The following is a 20,046-nucleotide window of genomic DNA, read 5'->3' on the forward strand; positions in this document are numbered from 1 at the left end:
TATCAATATGGTTTTGTGAAAGAGAAGTCATATTATCATGTATGGCTAGGGACATTGACATGTTAAGTCCTTATTCCCGTATTTTGTCTGTGAATAAATTCTCAATCCCATGCACTTTAATTTTGCATGCATATGTGAGATTATAAAAAGTATGAGAGCATATATGTGATTTCCTTTTGAATATATCCAATGAAGTGGCTTCAACAACTTTCTGAGGTAGAGAGGACCATAAGTTCCAACTCTAAGTGAAGAAGGTTCACTTTATCTCAGTCCTTAGAATGTGCACCCTTGTTCCAGAATTCTCCAACATTGGGAACATTCTTCCTGTATCTAAACTGTCTATTCCTTTCAGAATTATATATTTTTTTCCTAATGAAATCCCTCTCATTTGTTTAAATCCCAATGAGTATAGCCTTAGTCTATTCAGTCTTTCTTCATGTGTTAGTCCCACCATCCCCAGAATCAGCCTGGTGAACCATCACTGTACTCCCTCAATAGCAAAAATGTCCTTCCTCAGATTAAGAGACACAATGTCCATACAATTCTCAAGGTGTAACCTCATCAATGTCCTACAGAACTGCAGTAAGATCTCTGTTTCAATATGCAAAGCCTTTTGCAATAAAGGCCAACATACCATTTATTTTTTCACTCTGTTGTACCTGCATTCAAACCTTCAGTGATTGCTACAACACGCCACTTTGGTCTCATTGCACTTCACTCCCCTTTCCTAATTTGTCATCATTCCGTTAATAAGATGCTTGCCAATTATTGACACCAGAGTGTTTAACCTCACATTTATATTAATGACAAAGGGGAGGTTGTAGATGTTGTATATTTGGATTTTCAAAAGGCATTCGATAAGGTGCTGCATGTTAGGCTGATAAATAAGATGAAGGTCCATGGAATTATAGGGATGCTATTAGAGTGGATAGAAAATTGGCTGATAGGCAGAAAGCAAAGCGTTGAAATTAGAGGATCCCATTCAGGATGGCTGCCTGTAACAAGTGGTGTCCCGCAGGGGTCATATTAACAATTTGGATTGTAGAATGAATGGTTTTATGGCCAAATTTGCAGATGCCACTAAGATAGGTGGCAGAGCAGGAAATGTTGAAGAAACTAAAATTGCAGAAGGATTTTGACGGATTGGGAGACTGAGCAAAAATATGGCAGATCAAGTACAAAGTTGAGAAGTGTTCAGTTCCACATTTTGACAGTGGAAATAAACAGGCAGAGTACTATTTGGTTGGAGAGAAAATTCAATCCTTTGAGGTGCAAAGAGACATGGGCGTCCTCATGCAGAGAAATCTAAAAGTTAATGCCCAGATGGGATTGGTAGTGAAGAAGGTGAATGCTATGCTAGCATTCATTTCAAGAGGTATAGTGCATAAGAGTAGAGGGGCACTGGTGATACCCCATTTGGAGTACTGTGTGCAGTTTTGGGCCCCCTATCTTAGAAAAGGATGTTATGTTGGAGAGTGTGCAGAGTAGATTTAGTAGGATGATTTTTGGAATGCAGGGGCTGCCATACGAGGAGCGTTTGGCAGCTCTTGGGTTGTATTTGTTGGAGTATAGGAGAATGGGGGGCGGGGGGATCTCATAGAGACATTTTGAGAATTGAAAGGTTTTGACAGAGTGAATGCGGATAAGATGTTTCCCTTTCTGAGTGAATTGAGAACAAGCAATCTTAAAATTAGAATTATCTAATTAAAACAGAGAAGTGGAAGAAATTATTTAGTCAGAGGGTTGTTGATCTGTGGAACTCACTGCAGCACAAAGCAGTGGAGGCCAGATTACTGGGAGTATTTAAACAGGAAATAGATAAATATCTCATTATTAAAGGTATCAAGGAATATGGGTAAAAGGCTGGAAATTGGAAGTAGGTGTGAGCATAATTCTGCTTGGTGTAGTCAAGGAACAGACTTGATGGGCCTAGTGGCCTGCTTCTGCTCTTTTAACTTGTGAGATGTTGTATTTCTCAACATGTATATCAACAGAGCTATTCTATTTTTAGCCATCTGTATTAACCAGTTAAAAAAGATCTCAAAATGTTGCAGAGGACGGCATGGTTAGTAGTAGTATGCAGATCACCTTTACAGCACCAGTGTTTAGGACTTTGAATCCTGTGCTTTCTGTGAGGAGTTTGTAGGTTCTTCCTGTGTCTGTGTAGGTTTTCCAGTTCCCTCCCACCGTTCAAATCATACTGGGGGTGTAGGTTAATTGGGTGTAAATTGGGCGGCACAGACTTGTGGACCAAAATGTCCTGTTATTGTGCTATATGTCTAAATTTTAAAAAATTAAAATTAAAAAAAAAATATTTGAAAGAAGATTTTTTTGTTTTTGTTTACAGTAAATCCCATGAGAAAATGGGTATCAAGGTGAATCTGGCAAATCAAAAGGTTATGGGTATGAATCCCATTGAACTTTGCTGCAATGAAAAATTGAATAGCAGACAGCCATGATGTTTGTGAGAAGAGCAAAATTAAATAAAACTTTCTACTCAAGAGTCATATTACATTATTCCAAAAGGATATTATTTAATGCTAAATGTGGAATAAATATATCCAGTTGTAATTAGCTGTCATGTTTGTCTGAATTTTTTGCATATGAAATAACTAATGTAGAGTTTACAATTATGAGAACTCATTCTAAATTATTAACAATATGAAAAACCATTATTCCACGATAAATATTTTGGGTAAGAATTTTAAATAGCTACCATTTTATTCTCAAAATAAATTTTGTTTTAATTTTTAAGAATATTCAAATCTAACTGATTAAAACAATTATTTAAGGAGGCATCAAGAATTGACACTGGTTGATGCCAGTCCAAATAAAGGCTGATGCCTTTATTCTATGTGTTAATGTTGCGAAGAATGGTATGAGCTGCATTTCTTTTTTTATTAACCACTTGTAAAAAAAAAATCGTGTCACTAGACCTTCTTCAGAGAGCCAGTTTGAAGGAACTTTGTAGGTTTAAACAGGCATTTTTTTTGTTATCAAATAAACCTTTGCAAAAGTAGTTCTTATGGTTGGGAAAAGCATGTTAACATAATTAAGCTATTAGAAACATAGAAGATAGGAGCAGGTCATTCGACCCTTCGAGCCTGCTCCGCCATTCAATGAGATCATGGCTGATCTTAAAGTTCAGTACCCCGTCCCCGCCTTCTCTCCGTAACCTTTAATACCCTTATACTGAAGAAATAGATCTAATTCCCTCTTAAATAGATTTAATGAACCTGCCTCTACTGCCCCCTGTGGCAATGAATTCCACAGATTCACCACCCTCTGGGTCAAGAAATTCCTCCTCATCTCGGTCCTAAATGGTTTGCCTATTATCCTCGAACCATGCCCCGGGGTATTCTATGAATTGAATAATTCCACTACTACATATGACTTTCAGAATTGATCAACATGGAAATAAATAACAGCTCAGTTCCATTGGCAGAAGAAAACTGAACTCGAAAATGTTTGACCATTTGATAATGAACTCCATTGAGAATTGACCATTGATCAGTCTTCTCGGGTAGAGGGATGCAATTTTTCAGACATCCAAAGAATACTTGCTTGTTTGATATATGTGCCAAGATTGCTGCTTATCTCAAAAATATATAGTTTTTGTGTTCCAGCAGTGTATTGCAAATGATTTGGTAGCTATTATGTGAATAACAGCAACTCAGTGCCACAGCTATGTTTCTGCTTTCTTCACTAATCCCAAAAGCCATCAGTTCCAAATGGAAACACCAGGATCTAGCCTTTTGAATGGTGTCAGATGATTCTATTCCTGCATTTTCAAATGCAGATTGTTGAATTTATTGAAATACAATGATGTTTGATCTGTTTGATCCTGTTTTGCTAAGATTCCCCAACATCTATGCAGATGTTTGTCAGTACTATGTTAAGGTAAACTTGGAATAGCAGTACTTTTTAGGGCAGTGAATATCAAGTGAAGGGGGAGGTAATTTTTAAAGTAAAATTCCTTATTATTAATGATCATTTTACTGATTAGTTATATTTGCATTAGAAATATCTAAGATGTGTCATTTCAATCATTTTAATTATTAACATTTAATTAACTTGATTTTTTTGTCATTTTTAAAATGTTTTTATCTGACACATTTAAAAACTATTTGAAGTACCTTGCAGCATTTAAAGCTGCCAAAACTAAAATGGAGGTTTCAGGCATGTTTTGGGGCATCCCAAAATTTGCCTCATTTTTAGTTCTCATTGGAGGCCTGGATCACCAAGCTATCCACTTCGGAAGCAACATATACTCTTGGCATCTGCATATATAAGTGCTGTTTTTTTTTCATGGTTAATTCTGTGTGGCTGGCCCACCTGCTTTCCTACTCTCTACAAAACCATAGAATATTGCAGCACAGAAACAGGCCTCTTCAACCTTTATTGAAGACTATACACCTATAGTCTGTGCCAAACTTTTTTTGACTAGTCCATAGCCCTCCATACCTCTCTCACCCATGTACCTGTCCAAATTCCTCTTAAATGTTAAAATTGAGTCTGCATTCACCACTTCAGCTGGAAGCTTGTTCCACTCTCCCACCACTCTCTGTGTGCAGAGACTCCCCTAATTGTTTTCCCTTGTACCCATAACTCATGTCCTCTGGTTTGTATCTCTCTCACCTACCCTCAGTGGAAAAAGTCTATCTACATTACTCTGTCTAACCCCATCATAATTTTAAATCCCTTTATCAAATCTCCCCTCATTATTCTATGCTCCAGAAGAAACAGTCCTCACCTGTTTAACCTTTTCCTGTAACTCAGTTCCTGAAGTCTGGGCAACGATTTAATAAATTTTCTCTGCATTCTTTTTATCTTATTGATAACTTTCCTGCAGTTAGGTGACCAAAACTGCACACAATACTCCAAATTTGGCCTCAACGATGTCTTATAAAATTTTACCATAACATCCTAACTCCTATACTCAAAACTTTGATATATGAAAGCCAATATGCCAAAAGCTCTCTTTACCACCCAATCCATCTGTGATGCTACTTTCAGGGAATTATGTATCTGTATTCCCAAATCCCTCTGTTCTACTGCACTCTTCAGTGCCCCACCATTTACCATTTGTGTCCTTTCTTGGTTTGTCCTTCCAAAATGCAACACCTCACACTTGTCTGCATTAAATTCCATCTGCCATTTTTCAGCCCATTTTTGTAGCTGGTCCAGATCCCTCTGCAAGTTTTGAAAACCTCTTTGCTGCCCACAATGCCTCCAATCATAGTATCATCTGCAAACTTGCTGATCCAATTTACCACATTATCATAATTAACACTGATATAGATGACAAACATCAATGTTCCCAGCACCAATCCCTGAAGGATGCTACAACTCATAGGGCTCCAGTCTGAGAAGCAATTATCCACCACTACTCTCTGGCTTCTCCCATCCATCCTACGTCAAATTCAGTTCACTACTTCATTATGAATACCTAATGTCTGAACCTTCCTGACTAATTTCCCGTGTTGGACCTTGTTCAAGGCCTTACTAAAGTCCTCAGAGACAACATCCACAGCCTTTCCTTTGTCAATTTTCCTCGTAACTTCCTCAAAAAAACTCTAAAATATAGATTGGTTAAATATGACCTATACATACAAAGACATGTTGACTATCCAAATAATTGTATATCTGAAAAGAAAAAGAAACTACAGATCTTGAAAATATGGAAAATAAAAACAGAAACGACATAATTTTCAGCATGTTTAGGAATGTTCCTGGGGAGAGGAAATAAAATAGGACCAATTACCCTTTTTTTGAATTCACCTTAAATAAAGGTTCAAAAAGTTTACTTTTTTTTCTCTTTCCACAGTTGATGGCTGATTTGTTTTTTTTCAGCATTCTTTTCCTTTAATGTTTTGTTTTCTCTTCTTCGGGCTCCTGGTTCTTAATCATAGGCCGATATGTTACTTAAATCTTTGGGTATCTTATCCTTATTCATTTCCTTTGCTCTTTCCTCCCTCCTTCTCTCCCTGCCACCAATTTTTTTTTCTCTTCATTTCCTTCCTGATTTTTACTAAAGTCTTCTGAAAGGTTTATCAGCTTCTGGATGTGCTGGTTGAATAATGAGGAATGCTCCAATGTTCTATGCACTGAAGTAATTTCAGGTTGAATTTCTGAAGTAATGTTATCCCTACGGACTCTGTGTCCTGGTTTTTAGGGACTACCGACAGCACATACACTTGGTGTCATTGTTTTCAGGGACTAGCATACTTCATGTCCCCATTTTTCAGGACTAGTTTTGCACCCAACCACCAGCTGGTTCATACCGATGTTTGTACTGTAGTTTACCCATGGACCCAGTCCAGAGTATAAATCGTGAAAGGTTAAAAATGGCCAGAGTCCAAAGGGTTAATGAATGTAACACATTCATTAACACACATCAGTAACTGGTGACCCAAACAAATTACTGAGTTACACAATCGAACTAACCAACATCCGTATATTATCGATTTAATTGCCAGACCTAGAATTCAATGTCTGCCATTATTAGAATTGAAATTTCAGTCATTGATAATTATGGTTTGCAGGGATATCAAAATAGCAGTAATAATTTGCAGCTCATCTTAAATAATTCCAACTGTCCTTCACCTTTATTTTACTAAATGATAATTATCACTCAGCAAGTAGCACCTTAAGTACACCTTTTTCTCAATTGCCCTCTTTTGGTCGTATCCTATTATACTGGATGACTGCTTCCCCATACAATTTTGTTCTGGATGTGGTGTTTGCAATGATGGGGTAGTGGGATTTTTTTCAGGGTGCAAGGATGATAAATACTAACAACTATGGGATTTTCATGCTTACATAAGTTTAACACAAAGAATCTGATGTAAATATCAATCAGATGAGAAAAAATTACCAAATTACAAGCATCGGACTTGTCAGCCACAAACGAGCCTGCAGCTGACGTGGACTTTTACCCCCTCCATAAATCTTCGTCCGCGAAGCCAAGCCAAAGAAAGAAGCATTTATTAGATTAGATTCACTGCATGAACTGCAAGTTATTATTGATGTTAAGGCAGCACAATTATTGCATAGCAAACTCTGGACACATCTTCTAATCTGCTAATTTTGAATAATGTTCACCTTCCTTGATTTATACATTCTTTAGCCCAAGTTTTAGTTTCTCGCTATTCCCAATGCTATCTTGCTGCTTTTGTCATTCAAGTGCTGACAAAGATTTTTAATCATTTTAAAATATCGCAAAACTCTAAGTGGAATGGATTATCTTCCTTATATTAAAAAAAAAATGGCATATTTATTATAACGTGTGAAAAGCAAAAATTTACTGATCCTGGAAATTAAAATAAGTATAGAAAATACTAGAAATGCTTCACTGAGAAAACTGTTACCATTTTGGATTGAAGACCTTTCTGATAACCTGGTATATTATTTCCATTTTCTGTCTACTTGTACATTGACCTAATCTGTTGAGTGTTTCCAACATTTCTAATCTATTTTTCAGCATTGTTTCTCCTTCTTTGAGAATTAATTTCTTGTGTGCGTTTCTAATATTTTCTCTCTGCATTTACAATTTCTTATCGAATTATATACATCTTATTATAAAACAACTTTATTCCTTCTGCTCTCATCAATATTTTTTTTCCTTTCAGATAGGTTGATAGATGTAAATGTTTTATTCCTTCGATTTCATTTAGAGATGCATCGCGCTAAAAAGGTTCTTTGGGCCCACGTGCCAGAGACACCCAAATGCATCCGTGACCAATTAGCCTAAAGACTTTGGAATGTGGGAGGAAACGAGAGAACCCAGAGAAATTCCATTGGGACAGCAAACTCCTTATAGACAGCAGTCGATACGCACCCAGGTCATTGATGCTGGAATAGTGTTTCACTAACCACTACACTAACCATGCTACCTTGTTAGGCCACATATAAAGAAAGGAAGAGAAGAGTATAACTAGCTTGTTCTGCAATCTAAGTCTCTGGTCTGCATTGTTTGATATCCTGTACATTTTTAACAGTCTAGCATAATAATCTCATCTGTTATGAACCCAGAGGACCCTAAAACCCAGCAGGAATAGATATTCACCAAGACAAATGGTGACTTAAACAAAAATTGCTTTTAATTATCTTTATACATGAAAACAGGATCACACTTTAACATCACTATTAGCTTAACTAACCCAACTTAGCCCCCTTCTAATTCTAAGCGCACGTGCATGTAAGTTCAGAAAAGTTATTTGATTCACAGTCCAATCTCATTTCTCATTCCTCCAAGTTCATTGGTTGCAGGCAATTCATATACTGTGCACTGAATTTAACATTTATAAAGTTCACCAGGCTTTGGTGCTTGACAGGTAAATGGGTACCACTCAGGAAAGGTTCTTGTCAGTTTTCAGAGAGGGATTTGTTGTTCCTGGACACAAACTGATCCCTTTTAATCAACAATGTCAGTTTCTTGCCAAAGAAACTTGCTCCAATAGGGTTTTTCAGATGATAACTTGATAACTTCTTTCTTTCAGGTCACAAGCTCTCTCCTCTTGTATGAACCACAAGGGCTTTGACCAGGCTGAACTATATACCCATCTTCCAAATAGGGTATTTCCACAAGTTATCCAACTTGTCCTTTCCTGCCCCAGCTGTCTCTCTCTCTCTCTCTCTCTCTCTCTGAGAAAAAGCTGTTCAACTCTCTCTGCTTGCAAAAACCACATGATCCTCTTAGAACAGCAAGCTGCACTCCCAGACAGCCTGCGGCTCTAAACTACTCCTCCGATCTCTTTCATCTGTTGCTTTTCAAAACAATCCATTAGTGAAATCTCTTGGGCACTCCCCTAAGTTTTTGCAAAGGCCCCCCAGGAGCTGCCCTATCTGGCTTGAGCAGAGCTCCAGTATTTTAAATGAGATCTGTTTTGAAGTGTTTGTATGTGACCTACATTAAAAAAACCTGCCCCAATTTTTCTCCCAAAAACATATCTATCTATATACAATACTAATACAACATAATCTGTCACATATTTTAAAATGATTTTATTAACACATTGTCATCATAATGTGCAGGTTTTTGCCATTGAGACTAGAGTACAAAAAACTGAATATTGCAAATTTACAAAGCAATTATTTGCATTTTATTTATTCCATTGCTCTTTTGGGATTTAAATGTAATAATGGCATTTATTGCTCATACTTTAATGCCTGTTCCCAATTGCCCTTTGAGAAGGTGACGATAAAGTGTTTTTGGTGATGTACTGTTGGATAGGGTGTTCCAGGATCAAGACCAAATGGTAATGAACAAACAACAACATAAATCCAGGTTGTGACATTGTGTGACTTGGAGGAGAAATTGCAGAAGGTGATGCTATTTTATGGACATCCTAATCAGTATCATCTAACATTAAATTCTTCAATTGTGGGCAACTTGTACCTCATTTTCCTTTGTCTTCTTCTGATCCTCCCAAGTTCTCTCATACAGACCCTTCTTTCCCTTTTCTCTTGTGATTTCATCTTACTGTAACCCACACACAATGCATCATCTTCTATCCACTCAACCTACAATTTGCAAATACCACCATCCTTCCCTTACTTGTTTTCATTCATCACTTTCTTCCTTATCAGATTCCAGAAGTTGTCCTCCTTTGTTTTCTGTACTTATCACCTCTCAGGCTGAGATGCTATTTTTGTCCTTCCCTTCCACACCTGGTTCACCTCTTTATATTAGCTACCTCCTATTTATGCACTCAGTCCTGATGCAGGGGCTCAGCTAAAACCACAAACCATCTTGTTGACTCCTCAGATGCCATCTAGCCTGCTATGTTCCTCCAGTAGCTTGTATTTTTGCAGAATTATTCGTGTTTCCAGACAAACTTTCATTTTCCAACATACTTTTTTTAGATGTTGAGAGACTGATCTTGATTGGAAATAGTTATATTGTAGCCAGGCCCAGAATGTTTACTTTCCAGATAAATGTCTGGAGAGGAAGGATCTCCACGCATCCTTCCCATCTGCTTCAAATTGAATCCGTTCTTACGGTGCCCAAGAAGGACAAAGTGATCTGCTTCAAAGACAATCGACTGGTAGCACTGACGATTATTAGAAACGTGTTATTAATAATCAGTTAAAGCCTTCAGTAAAAATGTCTAAGATTAGTTTATTGTAGCAATTAGAAATGGTACTGTTAAGCCAGTGGAGTAAAAAAAAGTCTGTGGTGAAGGGCTTTGAGAGACTCATAATGGGGATGATTAACTCCTGTCTTGGAAAGGAGCTGGACCCATTTCAATTCACCTATTGTCACAACAGGTCAACAGCCGACACAGTCTTGCTGGCCTTCTGCGCTGCGTCAGATCACCTAGACCACAAGAATACCAAAGTCAGGTGTTGTTCATTGACATTCAATACCATTCAACACCAGCAAAACTTGTGACCAAATAGAGAGATATAGGACTGTTCATCTCTCTGCAGTGGGTTTATTGAATTCTTCATTAACAGACCCCAATCAATACGGGTCTGCATCAAGACATCCTCCTCGCTAACCATCAGCACATGGGCTCCCCAAGGCTGTGTGCTTAGACCCCTTTGTTCACTCATGTTTGTACAGTCATGTCCAGCACCAAAGCAATCTGTATGATTGCTGATGACCTGATCATTGTTGGCTGAATAAAGGGAAATGATGAGCCAGAATACAGGATGGAGATTTACGATCTGGTTGGGTGGACGAGAGCAATAATCTTGCTCCCAACTTCAATAAGACTCAGGAGTTTACTGTGATTTGGGGAATTAAAGGCTGAAGAACCTCACACTCTAGAGTATGTGGGCAGCAATGACACATGCATCTGGATGCCTTTATCGATGACACTTCAGTATTCAATGCCACCATCGCCTCAAAACTGATCAGCAAACTCCAATGCCTGAGACTCAGTTCTCAACTGTGTAATTGGATTCTGGATTTTCTCACCTCCAGACCATAACAGTAAGGAACAGTGAGACAAGTCAATCTTGCAAATCAAGGAAAATTATGCCTTTCTCTGAACAGATTGAACACTTTCTATGGACAGTTTGATGAGAAGAACACAATGATGCCAAAGAAAGCTCCATGTCCCCCTGATAAACTGCCCTCCCGCATAGCCGTGGCTGAGATGAGGCGAACCCTATCCAAGGTGAAACCACACAAGGTGACGGGACCAGACATCATACACACACATATATACACATATATACACACACATATATATATATACATATATATGTGTGTGTGTGTGTGTATATATATATATATACACACACACATAAATATATACATACACACACATATATACATATGTGTGTATGTATATATATATATATATATACACACACACACATATATATATACACACACACATATATATACACACACATATATACGTGTGTGTGTGTGTGAGAGAGAGAGAGAACAGTTTGCTGAGATGGTAGAAGGCATCAGTAAGTAAAGTCTCTTCTGTTATTGAATCTTGCATCTCTAAGTTATTTAAGAAGCCTCCCAAGTAACACGGAGACATAACACCGACGTTTTTGACCTGGGCCCTTCGTCAAGGAATAAGAATAATGAGCCAAATGAAGAAGTCTCAGAATTCAGACAATTCTGATTGTGGGTGGAATTCAGACCTACAAAAGGTGTTCATTGGATACAATAAAGGACTATGTAAGAATTTATCATGTTTGTGCAAAAGTAGACAGGGAAAAGTGAGACACAGATCTGGGAATATATGGCGGTAGAGTCTGAGTGGAAGGATGATGCTTTGTGATCCAGTATCCGGTTTCACCTTTAGGTTAAATATCGTAGGCTTGTTCTGGATTGTCCTCTATTTGGATCCTTGTGTGAAACTCGCTTTTTTCTTTCCTCTCATGAAGATGTATGGATTCTTGGTCCAGTATCTGGGTGTCAGAGTCCTCATTGTTGTTTACATTTATGTGGTGGATCCTCATGTCGTTTTTCTTCACTGGTATGACTGTTTCCTTCATACCAGACTTGCACATATTCGTCCAGTGGTTTGCTTTACCACAGGCTCTATGTTCAGAACTGTATGCAGGGCATTTGTTCCTGTCATCAAAGGGGTGCTGTCTGGTGCACTTCCTGCAGGTCTTGGAGGTTTGCACTTTTCTGATTGTGTTCTTTCTAGTGTCTACCCTTTCTTCGCTTTGCTGTGTGTGGATCTGCATAGACAGGGATTTCATTTGCGTTCTTATGATTTCAAAGGCTCTGGGCTGAGTCTATAGCTCTAACCAGCTTCAAGCTATCCTTCCCTATAAGAGACTTTTGCACTTTGAAATGGGCACTCCCCATGTTAGTTGCTAAACTAATCCTTCTTCTATATCCTTAAATCTGCATTTTGCAGCAACAATTTTTAGTCTAGTGAGGAAGTTATCAACAGTTTCATCAGTCACTTGCATTAAGCCTTGAAATTCATAGAGTTTAATTTAATGATTAGACCTGGGTTCAAGGTGAGAACCAAATTTTGCAAAGATCTGCTCTCAATCATTTTTCTCCACCTCTGTAAGCTCCCATCTATTAAATAATTTAAGGCCTTGCTCCCCGTCCAGAGAGGTATATAACTGACCTTCTCTGCTGTTGCATTTTGAAAATAGCTTTTGAGTGCTAAATTGCACTTCTGCAGAAACCTTTTAAATGATTCAACAATGTCTTCAGCCTCCCAGTCCATCACTGGGTGAACTGCTGTTGCTCCAGCCTTTTTTTCTCAATTGTTTTTCTCTTCTTCCTCTTCATATTTCAGTGACTTATAATTGATTGTATGGATTTATTCTTGTAATCTTATACCGCTGCCACCATGTTATGTCTCTGTGTTACTTGGGAGGTATCTTAAATAACTTAGAGATGCAAGATTCAAGTAACAGAAGAGATTTTACTTACTGATGCCTTCCACCATCCCAGCAAACTATTCACACAAACACATACATACATATATATATATATATATATATATATATATTATATATATATATGCCTCATAGTGGCTGATATCGCCTCAAACCGTGCATCTTGGCGCCTCACAGTTTGGCGGGCAGCAACCTCCTTTGAAGAAGACCGCAGAGCCCACCTCACTGACAAAAGGCAAAGGAGGAAAAACCCAACTCCCAACCCCAACCAACCATTTTTCCCCTGCAGCCGCTGCAACTGTGACTGCCTGTCCCGCATCGGACTTGTCAGCCACAAACGAGCCTGCAGCTGACGTGGACTTTTACCCCCTCCATAAATCTTCGTCCGCGAAGCCAAGCCAAAGAAGAAGTGGTGAACTACAGTTATTACAGTGAGAAGGGTGTATTCTTACGTGGTTACAAAATAGTTCACATTATCCTGTCTATATAATAATCAGCAAAATATCTTTGTTTTTCTTGGACATTGAAAAGACTGTCTAAGTTCCTCCAGCATTTTGGTTTTTTTTTTTCAGTACAATCACAGCGTCTGCAGATTTTTGCATTTCACTTGTACCACCAAGTTCAGGAACAGTGGCTACCTCTCCACCATCAGACTCCAAAACAACAAACTCATATGAGACTCGCATGAGGACTCTCACTTTGCACATTATTTATTATTAAATATTTATTATTAAATATTTATTTTCTGCATTGCACTGTCAGTTTGTGCGCATTTCTTTGTTAAAATTTCTGTCTTTTGTATACGTATCTTTTCTTGAGTACAGTTTCTTGTACTACCGATAAGTAAATAATTTGCATGGCCTGCAGGAAAAAGAATCTCAAGATTGTACATGATTTCTTGCATGTCCTCTGAGAATATATCTGAATTTTGAACTTTGAATCTGTTTGCATTAGTGGGATGGGGGAGGAGAAGGTTAGTACCTTTAAGTTTCTGTGAGTTCATATTTTAGAGTCCTCCGGGATCCTGCACACCAATGTCTATACTTTCAATAGAGATTTACAAATGGTGCACTATGGAAAATATTCTGCCTGGTTTGGTAATTTGAGTCCCCAGGAATGCAGAAGGCTGCAGCAGGTAGCAGACATAACAGGGTCCCTAATAGTCTCTGCCATCTATTGAAGACCTCTATTGTTAGGTGCGACCTCAGGAAGGCAGTCAAAATCTTAAAGGACCCCCCATCTCCACCCTGATCACCTATTCTCAGTAGTACTTTCAGACTGATACAGAATCCTGAAGATCAGCACCTTTAGGTAGATAAACATTATTTTTTGAATAGCTATCAGGAACTTAAAATTCCCCTTATTACACAAACGATGGACTGCACAGATACCACAAAAGGGGCATCAAAACTATTAAAATACCATTTTTTAAAAATCTGCACCAACGTAACTGAATATTTATAACTCATCTATCTTTTGTATTTATCATCTCTTTATCACATTTTTGAGTTTTTTTAAGCATCCATTTAGCTGCTGCAAGTAATAATTTTTGTCATGTCTTCCATTCTACAACTATCAAAAGTAAAAGCATAAAGCTTATCAATAGAACAGAAAATTATTGGGGGAGAGGATGTTGGGGGGGATATCAGGAATGTAGAAGGTGCAAGTTACAGGCTTAAAGATGGACAAATCACCAGGGCCTGATGATTATTGTCATTTATGGGTTACATTGCTGGACACATTAAATCTTACCAGCCACCGGTCTTGCATCAGATAGCTGGAAGACAGAAAATGTGATACTCTTGTTCAAGAAGAAAACAGTAGTAAGTCATGTGATTTCAGGCCAATGAGCTTAATTTCAGTGGTATGAAAGTTATTCAATCCATATTTGAAAAGGCAAAGATTAATCAAATACTGTCAGATCTGTTTTGTTCAGGGCAGATCTTGTCTGAACAATTTGAAGTTTTTCACAGGGAAACAAACTACCAATGAGGAAAGAGTGATGGGTGCTATTTTCTGTAGATACACCCCTGATCCTGGGCATATAACCTCTCCTTACTTGTCAGGAAGGTGCAGCAATGACAGGAAGTACTTCCTTCGAAGGTTGAGATGGGTAAGGCTACCGGCATTTTTCTACAGGAGCTCTATGGAGAACTCCTGGCTGGCTTCAACACTGTGGTACAGTTACAGTTAAACATGGGAGTTCCACCTACGGGATCATAAAAAAGATAATCACTGTGCTTGGCCTCTTCCCCCACCACACCGCCCCCGCCACAATCGATTATGATTTACCAGGATCGTTCTTTATAGAGGGATGGTAAAATCAGGGCTTAACCCTACCACCCCACACACAACATCTTACAGGTACTTCCGTCAGGGAAAAGATAAACAAGCATCAGAGCCAGAACGACCAGGCTGAGGAACAACGTCTTTCCATGGGCAATGAAACTGCTGAATGATTGCTTAAATACAGTTCTTTGTGTCCCTACTATTTATTAACAAAATTAATTTTAATATATGTACATATGAACTGTGTAAATGTGTCTTTTGCCTATATGTGTGTTGCGTCTGTACACATATTTTGCATTTTTATGCACCATGGTCCGGAGAGTGCTGTTCCATTGGGTTGTACTGGATGGGGACCAATATAATTGTGGGAAGGTTTGCTAGTGCTGCTTCAGGAGGGTTTAATCTATATTTGCAGGGGAATGGGAACCAGAGTGCCAGAATAGATAGGGGAGTAGAGGTGGGAAAAGATGATATGAAAATTGCATGTAATGTCAGAAGTCAAAAGGGTGTACATGGTGGAAATATTCTGAAGTGCATTTATTTCAATGCAAGGAGTATTGTAGGAAAGGCAGATTAACTTGGAACATCAATTTGCAAGTGGAATTATGACATTGTACCCATTAATTAAACTTGGTTGCAGGAAGGTTAGGACTGGCAGCTGAATGTTCTGGGCTTCTGTTGCTTCAGACATGATAGAATTGGGGGGGTTGGGGATAAAAGGGGCAGCAGTGGCATTGCTCATCAGGGAAAATATCACACCTCTGCTCATGCAGGACAGACTAGATGGCTGGTCTACTGAGGCTATTTGGGGGGGTGTGGGTGGTGTGGATCTGAGGAACGTGAAAGGTATGACCACACTTATGGGGTTGTATTATGGACTGCCCAATTGTCTACGAGAATTGAGGTGCAAATCTGTCGAGGAATAACAGACAGCTGCAGGAAGCATAACTTTCCACACATTCACTGGGACTCCCATACTGTAAAAGGGCTGGATGGCTTGGAGTTTGTCAAATGTGTTCAGGAATGTTTTCCAATTTAATGGATAGAGATACAAATTGGAGAGAGTGCAATACTGGATCTCCTATTAGGGAATGGGACAGGAGAGATGACAAAAGTACATGTAGAGGTGCATTTTGGGTCCAGTGATCATAATGCCATTAGTTTCAAATTAATTATGGAGAAGGATTGGTCTGGACCTTGAATTGAAATTCTAAATTGGAAAAGGCTAATTTTGAGGGATTCATAAAGGATCTAGAAAGTGTGGATTGGGATGCTATTTTCAGACAAGGACGTGTTTGGTAAGTAGAAGACGTTCAAAGGTAAATTTTTAAGCGTTCAGAGTTTGTATGTTCCTGTCCGAATTAAAGGCAAGGTTAGCAGGCATAGGGAACCTTGGTGTTCGAGGGATATCGGGGATCTAGTTCAGAAGAACAGAAAAGTGTATAGTAGGTATAGGTAACACAGAGCAAATGAGATTATTGAGGAGTATAGAAGATGCAAAAAAAATAAGGAAGGCTAAAAGAAGATGTGAGGTTGCTTTGTCAGACAAACTGAAGGAATTTCCTAAGGGCATATTAGAGCAAAAGGATATTAAGGAACAAAATTGGTCCCCTTGAAAATCAGAGTGATTGGCTTTGTATGGAGCCAAAAGAGATGAGGGAGATCTTAAATGTTTTGTTCTTCATTGGTATATTCACTCAAGAAACAGGCATATCATTGAGAGAAGTATGGAAAACAAGCAGTGAGGTCATGGAACCTAAACAGATGAAAGAGGAGGAGGTGCTTGCTATCTTAAAGCAAATAAGGGTAGGTAAATCCCTATGGCCTGACAAGATGTGCTTTCAAATCATGAGGGAGGCTCGTGTAGAAATTGCTAGGCCTCTGGCAGAACTATTTAAAATGACCTTAGCCACGGTGCATTTAAATAGGTGTGGTGATGGATGATTGGAGGGTAGCTCACATTCTTCCATTATTTAAAAAATGCTCCAAAAGTAGCCCTGGAATAAATTATAGGCCAGTGAGGCTGGCGTCAGTAGCAGGTAAATCATTGGAAAGCATTTTAAGAGATCAGATTGGTCAAGCATTTGGATAGCCAGAGGCTGATTAGGGATAGGTCAACATCGTTTTGTGCATGGAAGATCAAGTTTAACCAATCTTGTAGGGCTTTTTTTGACTAGGTTACCAGGAAAGTTGATGAAGGAAAGGCTGTGGATGTTGTCTACATGGATCTTTGTAAGGCTTTGACAAGGTCCCACCTGGGAGGTTTGTCAGGAAGGATCATGTGCTCGGTATTCATGGTGAAGGAGTAAACCGGATTGAACAATGGCTGGATGGGAGAAGTCAGAGAGTAGTGGTGGATGATTGCTTCCCAGACTGGAGTCCTATGAGTTGTGGTGTCCTTCAGGGATTGGCGCTGGGACCGTTCTTGTTTGACATGATAATATGGTAAATTGCATCACCACGTTTGCAGATGACACAAAGATTCCAAATGTTGTGGACAGTGAGGAAGATTTTCAAAGCTTACAGAGGGATCTGGACCAGCAGGAAAAATGGGCTGAAAATGACAAATGGCATTCGTAGTTGTACCATTAGAGAAGATTACTTTTATTCTGTAATATAAATTTCATCTGTTCTGTAAAATATGACACCCTTATTTACAAAATGTGAGTATGTACATTTAAAACTCTCTGAAGGCCCCACTTCTTGGTAACATCTAATCAGTATTTATGTTATTAATATTTATCATCTTGGTATTCTCCATTTCTTTTCTTTATTTTCTCTTTTTTTTCTTTCACAAGGGTTTTGGGAGGGGGTTGGAGGGGTTAGTAAGAGGGGGTTTTATTTTTTCTTTCTATATATACCACATGTAACTTTTCATATACAATTTTCCAACTGTGTAATGCAATTCTTATTATCTTAAATTAATAAATATTCAAAAAATATCTCTGAAAATGGCCGCATGGGTTTACTTAAAATAAAACAAGAGGGGTTCTGAATCAACTATATAATTGGGAAATCCACACAATTGAAGCACTTGTGAAATTCTGGTCACTGCACTCTAGAAAAGATATAATTATGCTGGAGAATGTGCAAATTCACCCAGACGTTGCCTCGGATGGAATGTTTCAGGTATGAGGTGAGACTGGGTTTATTTTCCTTGGAATGAAGTCAGAGGGGAAATCTGATAGTGGTGTGTGAAATGGAGCGGCAAAGATGAATGACTTTTTTTTCTCCCCTGTAGCCAAGTCAGCTGAATTAGAGGGTGTAGTTTTAGGGGAAGATTAACTGTTGTAGAGTGGATCTGAGGAGGGACTTTTTGCACTGAGGTGGTGGTTAGAATCTGGAATGAGCTGCCTGACTAGCTGGTAGAGTTAGATGTTCTGATAACAATTCAATAGGATCTGGAAGATCATTTGAATCAGAAGTGCATGGAAGCCTATGGACCAGTTTCTGGTAAATGGGACTACTGTAGATGGGCACTTGATGGTTGGCATGAATATGGTGGCCTGAAGGACTGGTTTCTATGCATAGACTTGATGAACTACCTATCTGTATGTAAGTTGCACCTTAAAAGTAAATGGTATAACCACTTTGTAAGAAATGTTTTTTTTAATTATTGGCTCATGATTGACTATTATTTTACTCTGCAGGCTCTCAATGGATTTGTGCTGGTGATTACAGCTGAAGGTTTAGTTTTTTATACATCTCCCACCATTCAGGACTACCTAGGATTTCACCAGGTAGGTTTCTTTTTCATAAATGTATCGATCACAAAAGTAACAGCTCAATTATCAGTTTCACATTTCTGTGTTAATGTTTCAAGTTTGCATGTTGCCCTTTGCGTGTGAAATTCAAATTGGACTCCGGGAATGTAATTGCTTTGGTATTTCCTTTATTATTAACTGTGGCCAAGATACTTCATTGGCAGTCGATATAATTGCTTTTCTTTTTCTGCATTTGTACATGTTAAAGGCTCAGAACTACTATCTATTTATTATTTCACTTAAATTCTAACAAAGAACTTTAAATGGTAAGCTCCGTTGTTACTAACCTGAATGTTATTCCAGTTGCCCAGAGCACTCAGGTAAACTGTCTCGTTTTACGATGTAAAAGCGCAGGAATGGTTGAAGGGCTCAGGCCTGAAACATTGGATATGCAAGGCCTGTCCAGTCCCTCCAGCATTTCTGTGTTTTAACTGCAATCGCAGCATCTACAGACTTTCATGCTTTACTCACTTTACGATGTTTTCAGAGTGCAGTTTAGTTTTTTTTCCCAAATGGAATTTTCTTTTTTTTTTGCATTTTACTTGTTTTTGTGACTTTATTTTAGTTACACTTATGAATCTCTTACAGTCTTGGCAGTCATTGAGTGAAATGAATTGGATAACAATTAGAGCAAGCAGTAGCAGAGGTAGTTCAGTCACCATTATTTTTGAGCCAAGTTTTTCATAGATTTATACCTCCATAATATGTCCTATCCATTCATTTCTAATAATGATACATATCAAGAAACTGAAGGATATCTATTAAGATGTATCAAATTGTCACTGTGTGGCATTATTGGATGTGTGCGCAAAGATCTACTCCTGGAAATTTCACCAGTACTCGAGACCCAAGGCATTGTGAAAAGTAATTTCATTAGGAGCACAAGGAGAGGCCTTTGATTTGCACATTCAGCTAAATTTGAGGGTGAGACTGATAGAGTTGGGGTTAAGTGTGGGTTTGTAAAAGTATGGAAAGTTATTGGGCATCAAATGGAAGGGGATGGCTGGGGCCTAGTGAAGTACACAAAGGTGCTGGAGAAACTAAGCAGGTCATGCAGCATCTACAGAAAGATGCCTCAATAAAAAAGTGAGGGTGAAGAGTGGGATAACAGGCTAACGTTAAGAGCTAATAGATGGATACAGGTGGG

The 20,046-nt window shown here is 38.5% G+C and overlaps 1 protein-coding gene across 5 annotated transcripts in view; it reads left to right on the top strand.

The window, feature by feature from the left end:
• Nucleotides 1-20,046, top strand: part of LOC138751489 (aryl hydrocarbon receptor-like) — a 238,356-nt gene that overhangs the window by 139,278 nt on the left and 79,032 nt on the right. For all 5 annotated transcript variants that reach the window (XM_069913792.1, XM_069913793.1, XM_069913794.1 and 2 more), the window contains one exon: nucleotides 18,786-18,875. In XM_069913792.1, the coding sequence (XP_069769893.1) occupies nucleotides 18,786-18,875 (90 nt within the window). The remainder of the gene's footprint in view (nucleotides 1-18,785; nucleotides 18,876-20,046) is intronic.

Source organism: Narcine bancroftii, chromosome 1, assembly GCF_036971445.1.
Source record: "Narcine bancroftii isolate sNarBan1 chromosome 1, sNarBan1.hap1, whole genome shotgun sequence".
Taxonomy (NCBI): Eukaryota; Metazoa; Chordata; class Chondrichthyes; order Torpediniformes; family Narcinidae; genus Narcine; species Narcine bancroftii.